General features: G+C 39.6%; 1 protein-coding gene across 9 annotated transcripts in view; it reads left to right on the top strand.

The window, feature by feature from the left end:
- Window positions 1-22,587, top strand: part of LARGE1 (LARGE xylosyl- and glucuronyltransferase 1) — a 290,753-nt gene that overhangs the window by 166,738 nt on the left and 101,428 nt on the right. For all 9 annotated transcript variants that reach the window (XM_054192882.1, XM_054192875.1, XM_054192866.1 and 6 more), the window contains one exon: window positions 8,785-8,956. In XM_054192882.1, the coding sequence (XP_054048857.1) occupies window positions 8,785-8,956 (172 nt within the window). The remainder of the gene's footprint in view (window positions 1-8,784; window positions 8,957-22,587) is intronic.

The following is a 22,587-nucleotide window of genomic DNA, read 5'->3' as shown; positions in this document are numbered from 1 at the left end:
TTAATTCTGTTCTGTTTTGTATTGGATACAAACAGGAATAGATCTTTCAGTTGTAAAAGGGTGAGAAGTCCTTCATTCAACATTTTTGGGTTTTAGTTGGGGATTTTTTTTGAACATGACAACTAATATTTTAGACCTGCAGTCTCCTGCCAGGCATTACTTGGTTAATAATAGCCACTGTAAGTGTTCTGCTACCTTCTTTCATCATCCTTAAAAAAAGGACTCTTGCACAAAATCCGGTAGGGAAAAAAAGAATCGCACTTCAGATACATTTTTGTCACTGAGCTGAGGCTCTTGTCTATCCAACATAACACGTGTTTATGCAGGAGATGGTGTTGTTTTTTATTCTGGACAGCGCGTCTTGATGACACCTGTTTAATACCCTGACATTGTGCAAAATACAGATTGGATGCCTCTGGACTTTGACCCTAAGAGCTGCATGGAAATTTGCCAGAAAATATAATGGCTGCAGCTAATGTGCATGTATTTGCATAGTTACTAAAATTAAAAAGCTGGCAATGATAATATTTTCATGGATTTGTAACTTCCCTGATGGATTAGTACAAAGAGCTTGTTGATTGAGTTCACTAGCAATTAAAGCATGCAATTGATCTTTCTTATCTTTCCATACAGGTCAAGTGAGAAGGGCACCCATGAGCTGCTTTTGACCACTGGCCAAATTCTAGCCAGACCTACCTGTCAGTCAGCTTTCAGCAGAAAGCTCTGGCTTCCTGCCATTTTATCTAGTCCAGCTTGTGTCCCTCTTTTCACTTATTCACTGACAGGAATTAAAAAAAAAAAAAGTCTTTATCTTATCTTCTAGGGAAGACTTGCACTTTTGCCTCTGCTGGAGAGGTAGAACTGGGGGGCTGGTGTTTGGTTTATTCTCACTGACCTCTCTCAGGATGCTCTGACTCTTGTAGGTCCTCCACCCTTGACTCACACACTGAAAAAACTGCTGGCGTTGAGGCCAAAGGCCCCAAAGGAACAAGAAACAGCAGTAACTGGGACTGGCCAGGCTTTTCTCTTCTTGCACAAATGAATAGCGAAAAACAAAAGAGGGCATTCTGCATTTTGGAGATATCAAGAAACACTGGAGAAAATTAAGAATGTCTCAGATGAGAGTAAAGAAAAGAACTTGGACTGAAACGGAAACTGACCATTTGAGTTTGGTGGGGCTAAGGAAGGGGGGAGGAATGGAAACCTTGTGGAGGAAAGCCAGCCAAAGACCTAAAAGGAGGGAGATAATCCTCAAAGATCTCAGGAGGTGAATTTGGTCATTTCCTTTCTGAAGAAGCTGTATGGCTGAATATCCTGTTACCTAAATGGCAGAGAAAAAAAAAAAACCAACTTTATATAACAGTCTGCAGTTTCATCCGTATAAAGCACGTTGGTTCCAATCACGGAGCACGGCTTAACTCTTGGCACCCTCAGTTAATTTTGTTATTAAGGAAGTTGTTTTGAAGAAGCATTCTTAAATCAGGTTTTTCCCACTTGTCTGCCCTTTGTGTATATGTGTGTATTGGTGAGAGATTTGGAAAGAAAGAAGGGGGAAAAAAAGAAAAACAGCATCAGCATCAGTCAGACTATGTTACAGACTTTGCTACAGAGAGTAGAATTAATTTGCAGTTATTCTCCTTTGCTGTATGCTGATGCTGATTTTGTTTGTTCTGCCTTTTTAATATCTAATCTTCCTTTCCAGTTGTGGCTTGCTCCATGGTTTCTGCATTTGCTCTACATTATCCAGGACCCAGAGGTTCAGATAATCATCCATTTCTATCTCAACCTTTTTGCTCGCTGCTATTTGTACCCAGACTTGTTGCATGTATGTGTGGAAGATATCATCTGTTCATAAAGCAAGAGATGAGGCAGAATTCTATTAAAGTCACCAGTGCTTCAATGATGAGTAAGAACAACAGCAGCAAAGGCCAGCTGAAATATAATTTTAGCAAAAAATGTATAAATTCCCATCTCCTTACAGTTGTTTCTCAGTGTGAATTATTATTATTATTTTTTTTAAGTACTCAGGCACCAGAAATTCTGAATCTAGAAAAGTTCCCCAGCTTTGCTGGATTCCTGGTTTCCTTGACAACCATTCATATAAATAGTAAGGACCTGTTATGGGGGGGAATATCGGTATAATCCAAGGCTGTGAATCACCCAGGAAAAAATTAAATTCAAGGTTGAAGTTACAAGTTATCCAGCAAACATTAACAGAAGAGTCTATTTTCGTTTAAATAAGGCTCTTCTGTTAATGTTTGCTGGATATCTGACAAGGGTGGAGCAAAGGCAGTGATTTTCCGAAGGTGAGATGCAAGGAGATTCCTTTTGGCATTCCTCCTGAAGAAACTATTACAGGTAACAGTCACCTTCTTCCTCCCAGGCTCTTTGGTCACTCAGAATTACTCAGAATTGGTCTCTCTCTCTTTTGATTCTTTTTTTTTTATTATTATCTGCAAAAAAGAAATACAGGGTGCTAAAGACAGGCAGGAATGTTATACATATTTAAACGTTAACCTGCTGTTCCCCTCTCCTTTCTCAATGATTCAGTTAACGCAATCTCAGAAACAAGATGTTAATTTTTCTCTCTTGGAAGCAAGAGAGTGAGAAAGGGGATCAGCTAGATGTCCCTAAAAAGACTTTAGATATTGTGAGATATGGTCAATGTGAGACGGGAAAGATTATCCTGAAAATAACTCTGATCTGTGCTAGAGTTGCTGGAATTGTGACTGAATTTTCATGAATGTGAGAAAAGGTATGACAAAAATTCACAGGAGGATGAAGTTCTGCCTGTGTGAAATTGAAAAACAGTGATGAGAAAAACTGTGCATCAAGAAAAGTTCCTGTCCTGTGCTAGCAATACAATATTGTTTTCTCCCTCTTTTTATGCTTTATGTTGCAGAAAAACTTGGTAATGTGATTGTCATTAAAATGGTGACAGTATTTTCCTCCAGTTTAGAAGCGACATGAAAACCCCAGTTCTACTAGCTTTGTCTTAAATAAAGGTCACATGATTTTAAAAAAATATTACCTTGCTACTTCTAGTGTTCATAGAAGCAGCAGAGCACTAAACAAGTAATTAAAAAGCTGTGAAAACAAGTTATCAACTGCGTCTAGGAAGTTATTCATCCAATCTGAGGAAATAATAATTTTTATTGTTATCTAATTCACACGTCAGAATTTCCAGGGCTGTTTCCCATGCCTGGGCCATTTGTAAGGGCTGCCTGAAGGCAGCAGCTGCCAAAGTGTTTGGATGGTCTTCCTTGACAGAGATCCCTCCAGCTGCAAGTTCTTGCACCATGTAGATTGCACTGGTTTTCAGATCAGTGTCAGGTACAATTCAGAACGATTCAGATACAATTTGTGCAGATCCAAACCACTCTTTCTGATTGTACTGTGACCTGGAAGTTTTGGTTTGTTTTGCTTTTTTTGTTTGGGTTTTTTTTTTGTTGCCTTTTTTTAAGATCTGAAATTTGCTTATCACCTGACTGATATAATCTTCAGGAAGACAGTGCCTATGTTGAAGTTGACAACATAGATGCAAGTAGATGCTGAATACTTTTGGGAATCCAGGTTTCCATCAAGTCATTCATTAGAAAGCTTAATTCACATTTCTCTTTATTTCAATCAGTATATTCTAGATACCTGATATTTTCAATAGCAAAACCTGCCATGAAAGCTCTGGGGGAACGGAATTACTTACAGACTGCCTTTTCAACTTTCCCCCAGCCTTTTCTGATTTCTGACTCCTGCTATTTGCTGCTGGCTGTTTCCCCACCGCAGTGAATCTGCAGCCATTAAGTCTGGGTGGCAATGGGATTTGGGTCTATCTGATGCCATTTATTATCCCACCTCTGAGAGGGGTGCATGCAAGTGGCACCTTCTGCATCCAGGCTTGCTGTTTCTCAGCCTGGTGCATCAACCCAGCCAGTCTGATCTTCAGGCTCTTGCAAGATACTGGCCTTAGCGGTGCTTTTGCGAAGTCAGCTGAGCAGAAAGGGTGTCTTTTATTTGGACTGGGGATGGGGATATCATGTCATAGGTGAGGATTATTATGATTGATTTTTTTTCTCCAAGCATATCTAGGAAGATGCAGTGAATGTAGTGAGAAAATCAATACAGTATTGAAGGTTGCATTTTTCCAGTGTAAAGTGTTTAAGGACAGGGAAAACACTTCATCAGCCAAACTTCCCTCATCTTACCATGCTGAACAGGAAGCACTTTCTGTAGCTCGGGGGGTGCTACAGTGCTATATATTCTGTGGGACAGTGAGGAACTCTGTTAAGAAAATGGAAAAAATACTATTTAACAGGCAAGAGGGTCTGACAGGAACCTCGTGAAGTTCAACAAGGAGAAGTGCTAAGTCTTGCACCTGGGAACTAACCCGTGCACCAGTATATGCTTGGGGCCACACAGCTGGAGAGCAGCTTGGCAGAAAAGGACCTGGTGGTCCTGGTGGAAACCAGGCTGAACATGGGCCACCAATGTGTCCTTTCCTGTTGGTCACTGTTCCCGCTGTCATTCTGTTCATGGTTTTTTTCGTGTTTCATTTTGCTCTCTGCTAAGTCTACAAGACCAATGTCCATCCCTTTTAAAGAGGCTCAAGATACCTGCCCATATACAGATTTCACTCACAGCTACAAAGCAATCAGTATTCAGCTGGGCAAATTTCCCCCCATCCCCTGTTTGGAGGGAGGGGGGAGTAGCCTACTTAGGGAAGAAAAATAATCGCTACAATTCCCTAAAGAAGTACAGTATAAGAGTAGAAGTCTGGCTGAATGTATTTGTGATGACTTGGGAGAAGAGTTGTGCTTTTTGATCTCAATGTGTGGGAAACAGACTCAAGTGTTTTTAAGAGTAGAAATACCTAACGACTTGGGGAAATAGTCACTATGCAATTCATTCACAAACAGAGAAGGTGCCACTGTTTTTCCCTCTCTCCATCATAGAAACAGGGAAGCTTGATTTTAAGCTGTATGTCTGTATTAGACTTTTCTTCTTAAAAGGTGGACTTCTGCTAACGCTGGTGAACATTTATACAGTGGTAGGAACCGTGAGAAAGCTGAGTTAGGCTGTGTACAGCCACAGCCTTTCCCAGAGGTAGTCAGAGCATAGTCAGGAAGACAACTCTCTGGTAAAATATCACTGGACATGGAGACTCTTGCTCCCACTTCTCTGGCATTTACCAGAGTGATCAGTTGTGTACAGCGTGTGGACTCATGGACACGTAATTTCTATATTCATAGCCAGAAGCACCAAATAATTTAGATAATTTAGCGCATTTTCAGTCTTCAATTATGGGAAGAATAAAGAAGGTTCTGGTGAAAGATCTTTAGTGAGAAGGTATTATTTCACTTAGCTTACTTAAAAGAATCTGTCAGCAATAGCTAAATGCCTTTCTTTACTCTCCTCTCATGAACAAAAATCCAGATCTTGAGAGCTAGAGATCTGAGGTGTGCTATTTCTGCTGAATGGAGTATTAGACAAATGGCAAAGTATGTCACACTATTTTGTTTCACTTTCCTCTTTTACTAACTCTATTTTTTTCTCTTCCTGCCATATCTTCTAGGAATATTTGTTCTCTGAAGGCAACTCTGCTCTAGCTTGTAAATCAAATGATTCACAGACGTTCCATATGTGGGCCATTTTAACTATGCTAGAGAAAAAAATGTATTGAGACTTACAGAAAATATTTAGACAGTATTTAGATAAATGAAATGGCTAAATGTTACCAGTTATATCTAAGTAGGCAGCTTGGAGGTTGCAGAATTTTGCAAGAGTTTGTGCTGAGGCCACCATAATTATCTCAAGCTGGCGTTTCTTAACTACTAAGCACCTATTCAACCATAGTGTTCTTATATTTCTTTTAGTAAGACTATCTGTAATAGAGAGATTGAGTCTCTATATAGAGGGAGTGTGTCTTCACAGTGCTGTTGTGTAGCGTAAGGAGTTTTCCTTGGCATGACTTTGGAATGGTTACATTGGTCACGAATAGCAAAGCTGTGAAGAAATTATACTGGGGACTAATTAGGACCCCTGTTTAGGTCTCGGTCATCACGGCATCAGAGGAGAGAAAGCTTCAGATTAACAGTTCAAGCTTCAACATACGCTCAAATCAAACACACGCTAGCCAGCTGTGATGGACCATTTGGAATAGGGACTACTACTTTAATTTTCAGTAGCGGTCTTTCAGACACCAGGCTTCAGGATGGCAGGCTTTTGGCTTCGGTGTGCCAGATCGGAAGGAACAGCCAGGCAAGGATCTCCTCTCTGCAGTGATACACGGCAGTGGTGTTAGATATTGGGGATCCTGAGAGCAAAGAAAGTAATGGCTCCTTGAAGGTGACTCTTACTTTTCCAGGCACCTTTTATCTTCCCTGCTTGTCTCAGGCTATCCATGCAACATCTGAACCCCTTATTGCATAAGTATGTTAGTAGTTATTCTGGAGCAATATTGCCTTTGGACTAATTAAATGAAGGACATGCCATCCAAAATGAATAACATAGGGATGGGTAATAATAAAAGCAAGTTTAAGTCTTGTAAAATTACTTTAACTCTTACCATGTCAGTATGACTAGAGAGCTGATCTCTGTGGCTGGTCTAGCACAAGGATGTCAAGTGGCAGATTCAGAATGATAACACAGAGTTTGGGGAAGCAGGGTAAATACTGCTTTGCTGACATGTTGATATGATAGTACGTTCCTAGGGTCATCACGTGGAGAGAGCTAGGACCACAAGTAACTAGGGCTTTGAGGGTGTGGATTTGAAATTATCTCTCTTACACACACAAAAGACATTTGTGGGGGACATTGAGGTTCATTTTTATATAACTAGAGTCTTAATATTGGCATATATCTGGGAGACAGAAACTAGATTTCTCTTCTAAACGCTACACAAATTACGGAGAGATCAAGCAAGAAAGAATGAAAAAAGAATGATGTCTCTTTAGACTCATAAATTAAACCACACTGTGTATTACTTCACTCTCTAATTTCTTTCATAGTGTCCATACCAGTGTCCTAGAATTCTTTGCTTGTGCTCCTTCTGGCATTATACAGTGCAAATGCTATAGAAAGCACAAGTACATGATACATATACGTGTGTAGGTGACAATGCCAGCCAGATTTTATATGCAAGTGATTACGTATGAATTATATTCACAGACAAGGGAACGTACAAATGGATTGTCAGGATGAGATACCTTAAAAAAAAACCCAAACAACAAAAAACCCTTCACACTTCAGTTTGCCCTTTCTGTTTTGGGTTTGTTTTAAGATAACCTGCTTTTCCCGCCTTTCTCCTTAGAGGTTTGCTCTAGTACCCTCAGTCTTTTTAAGGAACTTAGCAGTGAGGGAAAGCTCTGTACTGGTACAGGAACCCTGAGAATACAGGAGAAAATTTTGTGCCATTTTAAAGGGAAAAGAGCAGGTCAGCTGACATTGGCAGAGGCCCTGTACCTTTGTATTCAAAAAGAAATGCAGTCTAAGCAGCTATTATTAGCCTTTCTTCAGCCACTCTTCCAACTTCCAACTAAAGTTTAGGAACCCATTCTATTATAGGAAGCTTTTCTTGAAGGATTTTGGAGGAAATGAGCTCTTCTGTGCAAAAGCTGTTTCACCTAATAAACTTTACAATGTTGGTGAATAGATATGAGACAGTTAAACAACAGAATAAATATTCTCAGTTTTATGAACGCACTTAGTTTCTGCCTACTTTCTCCGAAGTATAACATGCCATGCCAAATCCTGAAATCTGTCTCACTGAGGTCCCTGATAGACAAAATACTAATTGAAGTTAATGGGAGCATAGCTTAGGGGAAAACTTAAAATCTGGGGACTGTAGTGCATGCCCTTTAAAGCATTAAACAAGAGGAGTTTCAAAGAGGGCAATAGGAATTTTTTGAAAACTTCTGTATCCCACTTTCAGCAGTGACTTTTGATATTTGAGGACTTGAGTCTCACATAAAAAAAAAATGAAACGTAGCACATGGGACATGCTAGTGCCAGTAGCACAATGAAATATTGAGTTTTGTCTCCCAACATATTTTAGAAGCTGTAGAAACGTTTTGGTTAGCCCTTACTGAAGAAATGTAAATGTTTGGGTTTGCTCTTCAATATATAACAAACAAAAAAATTGTGGCTAAAAAATGTTCTCCCACTTTCTCCACTTTTGGGCATGTCTGTGATGTCACTCCTTTTAAGCTAAAGATGTAAAGCTTCAGGAAAATTTCAGTTTCTAAGAAACAAATTTTTTGCAATTTTTTGGCCCATTGTTCCCAATAACTGGCCTTTTGCAATTCTGACCTTCAAATCCATAAGAAATAAGAGGAAAAAAATTATGTTTGTTATTTCTACTTCAGAGTCAGAAAATTCCAGAAATGGCAAACACAAAAGATTTTGTTTTATTTGAAAATGAAAGCAATCTGCAGTACACCTGAAGTTTTGGATTAAAAATATATTTCAATTTTATCAGGATACATGGATGTCTCAGAGTGGATTGTACCAAGTTGGAAAGGCTTAACTAATTTTAATTATATTGTGTAAAGCGGTTACCTCAAAGAATTTTTTTTTCAAGCTTTCAGAAACTTTGCAAATTTCAGAGCTTCTGAAGTTAATTTTAAAGCAGGATTTTAGATGACTGTTTCCACCTGGCATTTTATGGTGTTGTATTGCTGGTACTCAGAGATCTTACACTACTATAAGAAATTAGTGTCAGGAAGAGTTTCTCTCTCTAATGAAGATTTTTTTTTTTCTTCCTCTTTCCCACTTCCCATCTCCTGTCAGTCGGAAGTGTCTTGGATCCCCAACAAACACTACTCTGGGATTTACGGGCTGATGAAGTTGGTTCTGACTAAGACTCTACCTTCCAATCTTGAGCGAGTCATTGTCCTCGACACAGACATAACATTTGCCACTGACATTGCTGAGCTATGGGCCGTCTTTCACAAGTTCAAAGGTATTCTAATGATTTTTTTACTGTCTTTATTTGTGGGGAGGGAGAACGGTAAAGCAAACAGTACAATGGGGGTAAAAGGGCTATCTGAGATTTGTTAAATGTTTTCACTCTTTCGTTCTTTGGTGTTTGAATATAATTGTTCTATTTGTGAGCTCTTTCCTCAACAATGTTCCGTATAGAATGATTGACAGCACTGATTATCTATGTAGTTTGTTTTATTCGTCGAATTATTTGGGAAAGGTGAGATCTTGACACTACAGTAGATGATAAAGAATTATGAGGATGCTGTCGTGACCTACCATTCAGGCAACTGTTGGTATTCAATAGTTGGAAGAACTTGTTTTATATTACTTTTTATTAATAAAACCTAATTATTACTTTCGGTATAACTTTTCCACTGAAAATAAATGAAGTTAGGATCATATTTGGACGGAGGAGGAGCACGAAGGGGGCAAATTTCTACATGTGAATAGAAATGAGTTACTGCTTGTTCCTCTTAATGAGTTGATAAAGGATTCTGGATTTGAAGTATCCACCTAAAGTAGTTTTCTCTACTTCTATCTATTTTCCACAGTTCCTTGAAAACCTCCTTGATAGTTTGACAAAGAAAGGACACTTTCAGAGTTACCGTGTGAGGAGATGATCATTAAAAAGTTCCCCACTGTCCTGTCACAAACCAGAGTACTTTCCTGGCTAACACACTGCTAAAACCATTTAATTGTCCCAGGCTCCAGTGTTGCCAGCTTTTCAGAGTCAGAGATGTGATCTATTGTTCTTCTCTTGCCCTTAGAATATATATTGGAGTGCTGGTAAGTGCAGAGGCATTGCTGTATCCTGGTTTGAAGGTTTACAGCCCCGTAAAAGTGTATCCTTGATGCATATCATCAGCTCTCTTAAAATCACCTCAAGCAAAGTCAGCCTAAGCAAATGGGTCCATTTATTTACAGAAGCCAAAATAAACCACTATGTTAGAAAGGTGACAGAAAAAAAAGAGCGCATTTACGGTACTTATCCCATGCTGAAATACACAAGGCCTCTTTGTCTTTCCCAGTACCCAGCAAACTGGCAGGAGCTATTATCTTGAGCTCTACGGTGAAGGACTGGGTGCTAGTACTTGCTTTTCACTGCATTTGGTTCCTTTCCCTTCTCTGGATATACTGATGTCCCTTTAGCAGGCCAGAAGCGATGACCTACATACTTAACTGAACTATTCACACACTTGCTTCGTTAAGGAAGATAGAGATTTCATCCTCTTCAGGTATTGTTCAAACCTCTTCACTAAGCCTTTCCTTACGCTGAACCTTGAGTTTCATATAAACATATACCTTGATAGCCATAATTTACATAAATGTATGCATAGGGAGTAATGCGGTGCTATTGTGCTGTCTCACTGTGTGATACTGTCCCATTAATAGTAATATTTTACTGAATATGGTGTATTAGCATGATGAAGCAGGTAAAGAAATGTGTATAAACTGAACTTGGGCATAAAGCACTGCATGGTCAAAATCGGCAAAATCTGAATTGAGACAATTAGGGGGATCGTCTCCTTGCTTATATTTTCTGCCATAGTTTCAATGAAGGTCCCTTGCTTTTTAGAGGGGAATGAAACCAAGCATAAAAAAGCTTGTCAAGAAAGGAATATGGAGCAGAGGCAGGCCTAAAATTGGAAAAAGTACAGACAGAAAATATGGAAATATGGAGAAGGGTAATTACTAGAAGTAAAAAAGTTGGTGTAAGGTAGTCTCCATACACCTAGGCAATGTTGTTCAGCTGATTAGAGCTGTGAAAAGCTCTAACTTAGACATGGAGAAAGAATTCCTGTGCTACTGCCAGCCGTCATAACATATGTATCACAACTCCCAAATGTATGATTTTGTAAGTTGTCCGGTCCCTTTTTAATTCCAGCTGACCACCTGCTTCTCCACAATTTTTAAATCCTGACAATAAATTGGTCAGTGTCTGCATCTGCTTATCTCCCAGATGGTCATGCACAAAGAAAGAATTAATGGCACAATCCCATAGCCCCAGGAGTTAAGCAGGGTGGGAGGGGGCTTTGAAAGGCACGAATGCCCAAAGTAGCGATCCTAAATGTTGTGGAGGAGAGGGAAACGAAAGTTTCCAAGGACAAGCTTGTTCTCTAGCATGTATCAAAGGACGCAGTCCTATTAGGCAAATACTCAATGGAAATGGATCATCCTGGAAAGCAAGGGCAAGTTGGAAAGATACTGTTGTTCTTTCACTGCTTTGTAAAAGATTGGTTTAAATCATACGGTGATTCTCAGTTTGTCCTCAGTGTCTTTTTCTTGCCAGCATTACAAAAGATTCAAAGGATGTCTCTTGTTATTAGCCCCAAATATTCCTCTAAAAGATCGGTTTTAAACTAATGTTTTCATCCCCTTGTTACTCCCTCAGAAGTCCCAAGTAAGTTTATGAAGATTTCTCTGGGACAGTCTAATGTGTTTGTTGAAATATTAATTAAATAGAAGAGAAATAAAACTCCTGTGAAAGGAAGTTCTACTCTCCAAAGGAACCTGACACTATACCCAACCCCAGCTTGGAGGGCAGCTTTAGAGAAATGTTCAAACAGCCAATTTTTTGCTAGAAGTAGCCGTTATAAACCTGCTTGCACCAGGATGTTGTTTCAGCAAATAGAAGAAAGAAAAGGCAAGAGCTTCCTTCTGCTGGTTGCTGCAGGACAACTGATAAGACAGTCCAGCACAGCGTCTTCCAATTTACAGCCACACAAATAAAGATAGAGAAGGTCCTAGAGTCTGCGGTTCTTTCTGTGCCCAGGAAGACTTTTCTTCCCAACATAAATAGTGACAAAGAGAGACCAGTAGCTCAGATTCTCTTTTTCTAGGACACCACACTTGGAAAAAAACTCAGATTTAGGATTGTCTTGCAATTTAACCAGGTCCAATTTGCTGTGTAGAAAGGCCCACAGTATGTTTTAAATAGCACCTGCAAAACCCAGTATCCTTGTTCTGCAAAGGTTCTTCTTCCTGTCATCTTAAGAGTTGCTGAAAAGATCAGACCCTTACATAGCGACTTAATATTTTAGGTGGTAAAGCTACTATTACATTCGCTCTGTAGACGGAAAAAAGAGAGTAGGATTCCTTTGTAAATTATTGCTCTTCTGCCCTTTTCTGATAAGCTCTTTGCATACGCCCTTACAATAAATGATCCAACTATTCTGTAACTGAGTGCACAAATTAGGGCTGTACATACGTGATTTTATTTAAAATATCTTCTTTGAAGTGGCAACCTTAGGCTTTGGGAGAAATTCACACCTCTCTTCAGTAGCTTGAAACAGTGTCTCTCAAGTATGTAACATTTAAAAATGTCTCTTAGCGGTTACTGTGGGTTGTATAATTATTATTCCTTTTATATGCAAGCTTCAGTCTCTATGCATAAATATGTCTTTGGGAACCAGTAACTTAAATTTCAAGATTTTCCTACTCCGCTAGGATTTGGACATTTCTGCTTTAGCCTCATTCTTTTTTGCTGTCCCAAAGATAAGCAGTCTGTTTCTCTAGGACAGATGTATACCTCCAAAATATTGACTTCAAAGGTGTGAGTCTGCAGCCAGTCTGGTGAAGATAACCTGTCATACGTGTTTTCTGTGACTCAGTTGACACTGATTATGTTTTCTATTCATCTTTCACTAGATTTTGACAGTTCTAAACTTGAGAAAGCAATCTAGCCTAAGGGCAGAAGAATAGGACTGTAGATCATATGCATTCTTGGATGAAGCGCTGCAAAGTGTTTCAGACAGCAAGGATTAGTGTAACCAATATGCTTTTATTGCAGAAATTGTGTGAATTCTTCTGAGAAAAGAACCAGTCCAAAGCTATGCTCTCTGCCATCGATCTTAAAGTTCTTTTAAAGGCCACATCAGCTAATTGTTTTACTATCCTTGCTCACTCAAACTCTTGGTATTGAAATGTGGGTTTCTTTTTCCAAGCTTTTTACTTCAACTATTTGTTAAATATGGATTCTCAAGAGCATTCATTGTAAATGCTAGTTGGGACCTGACTGTTACAGTCATTGTAATTATTTGTGTTACAGGTTGCAGTTCCAGTTGGGATCACAGCCTCTTTGTGCTGGGTGCTGTACCTTTACATAGGAAGAGTCTTTGTGCTTTACCTAGTGCCAGGTGGCAATTCTTGTGTCTGCCTGGTTCCTTTAGGCTATCACTATGTGTGAGTCACAGCTGAGACCCACGAATGAAACCTGAATAATCCCTGTGGAGATCAGTGTTGGGCGACTCTGTATTATGTTGAGTGCCACATATAAGGGCACTATAGTATTTCTCAGTATATGTCCTAACTCAGAGGCTATATTGACCGGTGATGTCCTACTGCTATGTGTAAGTCTCACAATCCAGCTAGTTGATAATGATGAATATTTTAAGTACTTTTAAACGATAGAGACTGGATAGTACATAACTAATGTATTTCAAATAACTCTCTTGTAGATTAAGTCATCCAGAGAATATAAGCTACAATTAGTGCTTATATTCTACAGTTACATCTGTGGAAGTGACTCTTCTTTGGAAAGCTGATGAAGGCAATGAGGCAGAATCACCTACCTCCATTAACCAAGCATCCAAGAAAGAGAAATGGCAAGCTTGATAGGAAGACTGAGATTCCCATATTCATACTCTGCATGAATAAAAACATGCTATAGAAGCTGTTTGCTTTGTGTCAGGAGCTCAAACAATGATAAAAATCCATACCGACATCATAAATACCAGAAAAGGTCAACAGCGATTTTGGTGCAGGATCAAGTGCCCACAGCTGAAGCAAGACTGGCACATAGTCAATCCCAAACTTAAAATTTGCAAACACTCAGTATGTGCTGCTTTGGTATATTGTTCTGCAGAACGCCTGAGGTAACAATCTAGGTTCTTGCTATTTTTGCAGCTTCTTCAGGAAAAAGAGCAAACAAACAACAAAAAAAATCACAACCATCACAAAATTCAACATCTTGTGTAGGTGGTTTAGTAATGATATTCCTACAAGAACTATTATGCATAAGATTGTAGTATCAAATGCATGCATAACATTTCATTTGTGTGTGAATTTAGTGTGCCAGAAAGTGAGATGCTGATGGCACCGGTGAGAGTCAGGCAAAGTCAGCAGGTGCTGTATAAATTTCCCTGAATTTGGCTCTATCAGTGAAGCCCCATTTTAATAAACTATACCTGTCAGACCTCAGCTCTTCTTCTGCAAAAGCTGTACTTTTTATGGGTATGCTCTTCTTGTGATGATGTAAAATATTCAGTTGTTGCCAAGATTAAAATTTAAAATTGATTGTCACCTATGGCTGAAGGCAGGGTTTGAGCCACAGAATTGATTCTGGGCAGGGTTTGTACTTCAGTCTGTCAGTTTACACTGAGTAAATCATTAAAGCTTCCACACATCATTTTGAGATGGGATCTCTGTGGGCTGACACACTGTGTTAAATCCTGCAGAGATCTTTCTGTTCCTTCTGGTCAGTACAATAGGTTTTCTTTTTTTACTAATCAAGAGGAAAGCATTAGCAACGTGCACCTTAGCGTGTGTAAAAATCCATGATATAAGTCAGTCTTTTTGTGAAGGAAACAGGATCACATTGTAGCGGAGTGCGTTAATAAAATTGTCAGGCAGCTATTAAAATGGGTTAAAATTATCTGAATTTTTATAGGTGTCTAAAAAGGCCGAATGGCACTTGTCTATGCTCATAAAAAGAACATCTGTTAGTTTCTGAAAGACTTGTATAAGTGTTTAATGGTTGGACTACAGTACCTAGCTCATTCTAGGGTTATTCCACAAATGAAATACATTTTCTCTTTGAAAAGGTCCCTGTGGAGACTCTATCTGTTTAAGATTTTCTGTTCCCGATTGTTACATCGTGGTGTTTTCTTCTTTTCTGCTGCAGAAGCCTTGAAGCTTCATTGATAAAGAATCCTATTTGTTAGCTATAGGTGATAGAAATGTTGGGGTGTGTTGTGCCGTTCTGTCTCACGATGCTGTTGTTATCAACTATGTGAGAAACCACGGGAGTGAACACTGAATTACAGTTTATCTTGGCGAAGAGCCAAAGAAAGTAAGGATTTAGTATATTTGGAAAAAAAGAGAAGTTTGTAACCGTGGTTGAAGGTTATTTTTGCTGATTTTAATTAGGAGGGGATCAAGCAAAGACTTACTGATTCTGTGGGTCTAGGGAAAAACACTTCTGTCTCTCCACACTTGCCAGATAAGCTGACTGGCTGGAAGCTCTTTTTTTTTTTTTTTCCCCTTTTTTTTTTTCTCCTAATTGCAGTTTGCTTTGCTATGGTATTCCTTTATTGAGGAGGCAGTATGTAAGAAAGTTGACCTCAGTAAATGAGATCCAGGGGAGAGAGTTTATTATATAGATCAGCATGTGCGCATTCTAGTTTATGGGTTTTAATGTGACAAGGGACATAATCAGAAAATTCTGATTATGAATTGCTGCCAAAATAGAATGGCTGCAGTTTCTAAAACATCTATAGTTCTTTTTTAGCTGAATGGTTCTTTGTCTGTTTCTGCCACCAGGCAGAAATATTTAGAGGTGAAAGGCCAACAGTGCATAGAAATTGGGTATAACTCATGGTGGGGGGAAATTCTAAAATAAAATAAAAGAAAAGATTTGAGTTCTTTATTTTTCCACTTTGATTTCCAAGGGATACCCTTTGGTCATGTTTTCAAGCTTTTTCCCATGGGGGCTGGGAATGTTTTAATTAAAAATGAAAGCTGATATTCTTTTGTCATCTTTTGATTCCACAACTGGAGCTTTCAGAATAAAAACCCACCACATACTACAAGATTTGTAATAAAATCTTGTTGGCAATACTGAAATTTTGAAGACTTTGTTCTACCTTCTCAACATCAATCTTTTGTGCTTTTTCTGCATTATTTTTCTCCAGTCTTTGTTAACCTGCCACTCATTCTACAGCTGTCTTTTTGGCTTAGATGCTGTGATGTATCAAACACCCAAACTAAACATTCTGTGACTCACGTGGTGTTAAAGAAAAAACAGATTTTGTCTCCCCTGAGCTCTTTCTTCAGGATTTAGAGAGACTTTAATTCTATTAATCTCAAGTACTCCAACCATGGAGAGTGGACCTAGAGCTCTTTAAATTGCCTTGCAAATATTTAGTGAGAGAAATCTGGGCAGAGTGTGGCATCAGAGGAGCAAAGTGCACATCCCCATCTGCCTTGACTGGCAGGAGCTGTGACTTTCCAGAAGCTAGAAAATCCAGCTCCCAGAATGTACACACTGGGCGAAGGAGCATTTCTGCTTTGTGTATTTGTTCTTGGCAGAGGAAGAGTGCATTTCTGGGAGCGGGATGCCAGTAGACTGTGCTGAAATGAAAACCTATGAGAGCAGAGGGTGGGAGCAAACTGAGGAGGAAAATAATAACCCCCGATCACAACTAAAAAGGGGAATTCAGTCAGAAGTTGCTGTCCACCAATAAATGTTTGGGGTTGATCATTTTCTCCTGCAATCTGCTCACCTTGTGCAATTATAGACATGCTCCCCCTCAGATACATTCAGTACCCCTGTCCTGTCAACTCACAACTTGATTAATTGTATTTTTTTTAGAGGACTAAAAAATCCTCAAACCCGCATGTCTGCCAGTCTTCTTGAGCAGAGCACACAAATTAAATCTGTGCACTAATCACTCTGGCCAGTCAGTCTGCATTACGCAGGTGACAATAAAGCAGAACAAGTGTGTGAGCAGGCAGTGAACACGGAGGGAGTGGCAACCTGTCCATCATTCCAATTAATAATGTGTAATGATGATTCACACACCTCTGCGTGTGTGAAAAAGCCAAGCAGATGAGACACATGGGTCATTCACCTAACAAATAAAGTTTACTCTGAGGTTTGATAGTTATATTACTAGGACTAAAGAAAGAATGATATTTAATAGAGAGGTTTCCGTGCCTAAAGCCCTCATTCTAATCACGTGCAATCTATCAAGCACATATGCTTTTCACAGTTCTCTGTGACATGCATCGTAATAACTTGATATTCTGTTCCTTCCTCTCTGAACCAGGCATATTCTGTGAGCCTACCTTGTTCTGCATTAGTGATCCGTATTTTTGAGGACCTAAGGCCCCATTTCCAATTACAAAGCTCTTGTCCGAGGTTTCACCTTTTTGATTTCATGCCGCAAATTAAGTCTGTAATACTGTCCTTGGCAGCACATGGATTTGCATTGGGTAAAGTGGCGTAGGGAATATCTGTTTCACAGGCTCAAGCCGGAAGGTAGAATGTATTGCCCAGAGGCCGATGATATGATTGTCCCATCAGCAGGGTGAGTGCATGGTATTGCTTCCCTGTTCCCAGGGAAGAGGGAAAAGAGTGTACAAAATTATACTAATTTATTACACAACTGCACTAAGGCTGTGTACAAATGCACCGCGAGCAAAAACCGGGGAGAGTTGCATGAACTAAAAGTTAGACATGTAAACAAAATCAATAATCAGTCCAATTTTGTGGAAATAGTAGAAACCTCACAGGTTTCCTTTTTCCAAGCAATCTAGAGAATCAGAGGTGTTTGAACCCCTTATTTTAACCCTCAAACTAAAAGAAAGAATTAGATATGTCTGTAATGGCCCGCTTCACTGTGCATCTCCCAAGTTCCTTTGTTTTACTTAAATGTCAAGCTTGCTCTTCTCCATGTTCTTTGCAGTAGTGTCTAGCTTGCATTCAGCATGGGCCAAGCAGTTCAATTAAACGAAGGAGCTTTTCTCCCTCTGACTCCTTCCTCAAGGTAAATCCTTTTTGTGTTTTGAGACACTGCTAACAACAAAAAGTTTCTTGTCCTAGCCCTTCCAGGTATATACCAAAACGTGATCGATAAACATGAAGTAGAACTCAGGGACCAAGTGTGTCCACAACTTTTCAGTATTTTTATTTTATTTCCTGCGTTTAGTCACAACGGAGTTCATAATTTGGGCTTAAGTGTCAAGTATGGTGATCTGTAACACCCTCCGTTGCACAAGGGCTGGTCCTGAAAACAATTTGGACCTGAAAGGCAAAATTCATATCTACCATAAATGGTGTACAAGTTCATGTCAGTAAGAGATGCACATTCGACATTTTCTGGTGAAGACCAGGCCAATTCATGTTTCCTTTGCACCGCCTGAATACTTAAAAGGGTCTCAAGATCTAAGCTGATGCTCTTCCTGCTTGGATATAAGAGGAGCCCTGTGTCAGCTGCTTCTGGTTCTCATGATTCTGGGGTTCATTGCAGAGCTGGGACTGAACATGCCAGCAGAACAGCTTCTTGAGAGCCATTAACTACTGGCACAACTAAGTGACCCTGAAGCTACTTACGTCCGTGTTTGGGGATATGGTGTTGTTTTCTATCTGCTTAGGGACTAGGAGAGCTGTCAAATAAGTGCTGTTCAGACACACCAAGAGAAGCCCTACGGTGAAGTGAGCCATCATACTTTTTGTCATAAAGTTGTCCTTGGCTCACTCGATGCTACCACTCTTCTGTCATCAACACAAAATGTCTGCCAGTTTATGCTTACAGCAACTTACTGAAATGCACATCGCCTCTAAAACTGGCTCAGAATCTCATGAACTTCATTAATTTATGGTATTACCATGTCTTCCTGCACATGTTATGTTTAATAGACAGTAATAGTATTTCCTTCCTGCATGCTTCAGGATACGATTATTGCAGGTGCCAAGTGGCATTCTGTAGGGCTGTCTACAGGCTTTTTGCCAACCTGCTTCAGAGTCATATTGGCACCAATTTTTACAGTATTTGGACATTCAGGCACTTTCCCATACTACTAAGAAATGATGATCTGAATATTGTTACACTGGTGTCCTAAAATCCTGAGAGAGCACATATAAACTGGTATAAGCTAGCTCTATAAAACATCGGAGTGAACAGGATGACTTAACATCAGTAAAGAAGTCTAGTTCCTATATTCCCTGATTTACATAAACATTTCTGCTTTGAACTTACAACTTCTTTTATAGGCTAACTAAAAAAAGATGGACGAGCAATCTTTAAATATGCTCTCCTTTCAACCCTAGACCCCTGATATGGGTCACAAGTAAAAAGAGTTGGGTGACCTCAGCAGTGTGACGTGCATGAAGGCTGAAGTGCATAAGCAGGGCAGCAAAGGGACACGCTGCTGGGGTATGAGTTTTGAGGCATCTCGGCAGAATTAGAAGAAGATGTTTTCACACTGTCAGTTCCGTTCTCACGATCATATAATTCTTTCAAACATAATAATAGGAAGTGGACATAACTGGTAAGCAAATGAGAAAACAGTGTGGAGACGGAAAGCAGGAGTGAATATACAGGAAAAAAAGAATAGGAAAAGGGAGAAGTGGCAACACATCCCAAGTTAGTAAAGATTCTTTATCTTGAAACCTATCTGAGATTAGCTAAAACCGCCATATATCACAGTAAATTTCTGTATCTGACTATAAGAAAAAACTTGCCAAGGAAGTAATGAAATACTCAGTAGCATTAAGGACCTAACCCAGCATTTAATTCAGTGAAATTTTGTCCTCTCCCTCCTGCGAGATGGGTAGTGCAGATATCATCCACACTTGGCTGCAGTCAGCAATTAGTCCTGCTGTCGTTGTTATCACTTCTTTATTTGTTTTGCTCTACGGTGCAAAAGTTCTTCTTGTGGACCAGCGCTTTTAGTCCTTGGTTCTAAGAGAGGGGTAAGAAGGCTCTGCGCACCCATTGCCATGAAGCCAAGTGGTTTTCTTCCTAAAGAGTTTTGATCACCGTAACATCCAATCTAGTCTTTGTGTGGGGTAGGAAGGCTGAGAATGATTTGTAAAATTGGGAAGAGCAGTGATGAAGCTCCATTTTTGTGATTTTTTTTGCTTTGGTTTTATGCTACTGCTTTTAAAGGTTTAGTTACCATAACAACCCAAAGCAGTCCTGTATTACCATAGAAACGTGCTGTTGTGGGTGACAGTTTTTATGAGAGTCTTTTTTTTTTCTCTCCTCTTCACGTAGTGTCTTTAACACTGGCCTTTTTGCAGGTATATCACAGTACACTACAGGGATTCCATAAAGTGTCAGAAAGATGTAATAAACAACAAAAATGAAGCATATACTTCATTTTTGAATCCAGGAAGAAAATCTAAAGCTGTGGTTGACTGAGAACAGAGAAAGAGTAAAAGTAAATTCCTGTTGCTTAACTTGGAGGTCAGAAGTATTGAGCTTAGAGCAGGGCTGGCTAATCAGTCCACAGGAGTAAATACTCAAACAAAACCACCACAAAACAGGAGTTAGGTTTTAGATTATGTACCAGGGAGTTAGTGTAAAAAACAACTTTTCATGATAGTTGTTGTTATCAAAAGACAGTACTACTTTAATGTTCTCTGCATGGGGCTGCTCCTTGAGACTATTCAGAGGCTGAAGTGAGAAGTGCCAAACGAGGCAGCCCTCTTATAAAGCACAGCTTCACGCTGAGAGCCGGTTCCAGCTGCATACAGATAGCCTGCGAGCTTCAGGGTGTTGGTTGTGACCTGGAAAGCCTTACATTGTTTGGGATCTGTCTATATTGAGGACTTTCCTTCTCCCTGTGTGATATCTTCAACAGCTGTGCTCTGCAAAGTCTCTTGCGTTCGTAAAGAATGGTAATAGAGCTTTTCCTTCCACAAATCTGTATCTCCGTTTACTTGTTACTTGGCTCTCCTAGAGCAGCGAACCAGTGGAGCGTATCAGCTCTCTTAACTTCTGATAGATTACTGAACATCTTTACTATCAAACTTCAAATTGAAGTTATGGACCAGTCGCAGACCATTTGCTCTGCCCCAGCAAACCATTGTAGTACAGAGTACACTGTTACAGGTTCATAAGTTTATGACAAGCCACACAACTTATTTGGAAAGAGAATAGACGAGCATAGCCAGATAGCTATCGAGATTGTTACTGATCATTAGTTTTATGGGGAGGCACAAGTCTATCAGTTTCCTGTAATTAGTTGCATCAATGATGCAAAAGCTTTTTATTCCTGATATGCGTGTTTTAAAGAACATAAAAGCTTCCAGTTAGGATCTTGCAAGAGTTCCCCTTGCCACGGTCGAGCAGGCAGCAGAGAATTGCATACACTTCAGACGTGCTTTATGGTTACTGACCCGTTTGTGAGCCTAGACAAGTCTGCTATTATTTCCTTACATTTGACCCTCAATTCTCCAGGCTCCATTATGGATTTCTGAGCCCTACCTGGGAGTGACGTTTAGTGGGAAACAGGATTTCCGTCCTGCTTTCTGAATGCCTCCCTCTAACCATTCAGAGACACAACATCCTAGGGTGCTCCTTGTCCTTTATTTTCATGGCATTGGAAATCCCTTTCATGAACTTGAAGTTTCCAGGTGAGACCTGTTCCATCTAATCTAATCAAGATTTCCTGGACATGATTCCTTCCTTGATCTTCTACAACTCCTTTCTCTAATCAAGAAGTTTCAAATGAATCAGTCAAACGTTGAAGTGAAATGTTGAAAATACTTGCTTCCCCTTTTCCTTTACATGCTGATGAGGTGTTGACTTCTACTCCACGAAAAAAATTGTAGCTAAACTTCCAAGGGACTTTTATATCACCTTGAAATTAGTTCCTATTTCAATTAAATTACTGAAGAATGACCACCATGCAATGTGATTTCTACTCATTAATCTTACTAACTAGCTACATTCAGTACAAATCCATTCTTTGAACAGTCTTTGTGCCTCTAATGCAGAACAGGCTGCCATAGCTTCTTCTCTTTGCCAGTCTTGCTGTAAACTCTGTGCTTCATAGTTGTGTTTTATGGCTGGATTAGAAGATCCTAGTTTTCTTAAGAGTTGGACTACAGACAGATGCTCAAAGCTGCCATCTTTTCCACTTGTTTAATAATTAGAAAACTCACTGTTGAGCAGGATATATGCAGGTGTGTGTTCTTAAAGAGCATAATATCAAACCAAATAATACACATACATACCCTAAGCTTTTTAAAATTGCTGCTACCTCACCCATTACTAATGCTAAGGCAGCTGTTACCTCTTATATGAGCTTCGTTTTTAATGGAGCCCTCTATATCAACAAATAATCCTTCCTTCAGTTTCATGACTGATTATTTTTTTCCTGTCTCATTTGTGCTGCATGAGGCAAGCTCAGGTAAAGAAGCAAGATGGCAATCCCAGGGAGCACGTCAGGGATGGATCTGGGTCTGGAATACGTACCTGTGCAAAGAATTTGTGGAGATTTCCTTTTAAAGTGAAGGAAATGTAAGGAGGAGCTGCAGGTTGTGATATGCTCTTTGCCAGTCCTGTAACAAAAGAGAAGTTATCCTGAGCTACTATATTCACCTGGAATTCTTAGTATATTGGCAGTACAGAACATATAATCAGCATTAGCCTGACCTAGCCAGTACAGCCAGTACCACTTTAAACATGGGCAGCAAACACTACACTTGAATACCAGTGCGTTTTAATGACGATAGTTCTTCATGTACTTCAGGTTTTGTCATTGCAGATGTGACACCAATATTTGAGCTGCCTTGTTTTTCACCTTTCTTATGGTTTATAACCCTTTTCCTATCATCCCATCACCATGCGTTTTCTATAGAGCATTGAAAACATT

Source organism: Rissa tridactyla, chromosome 1, assembly GCF_028500815.1.
Source record: "Rissa tridactyla isolate bRisTri1 chromosome 1, bRisTri1.patW.cur.20221130, whole genome shotgun sequence".
NCBI classification, from domain to species: Eukaryota; Metazoa; Chordata; class Aves; order Charadriiformes; family Laridae; genus Rissa; species Rissa tridactyla.
The sequence above is the reverse complement of the archived record's forward strand: the minus strand, read 5'-3'. Positions and strand labels throughout refer to the sequence as shown.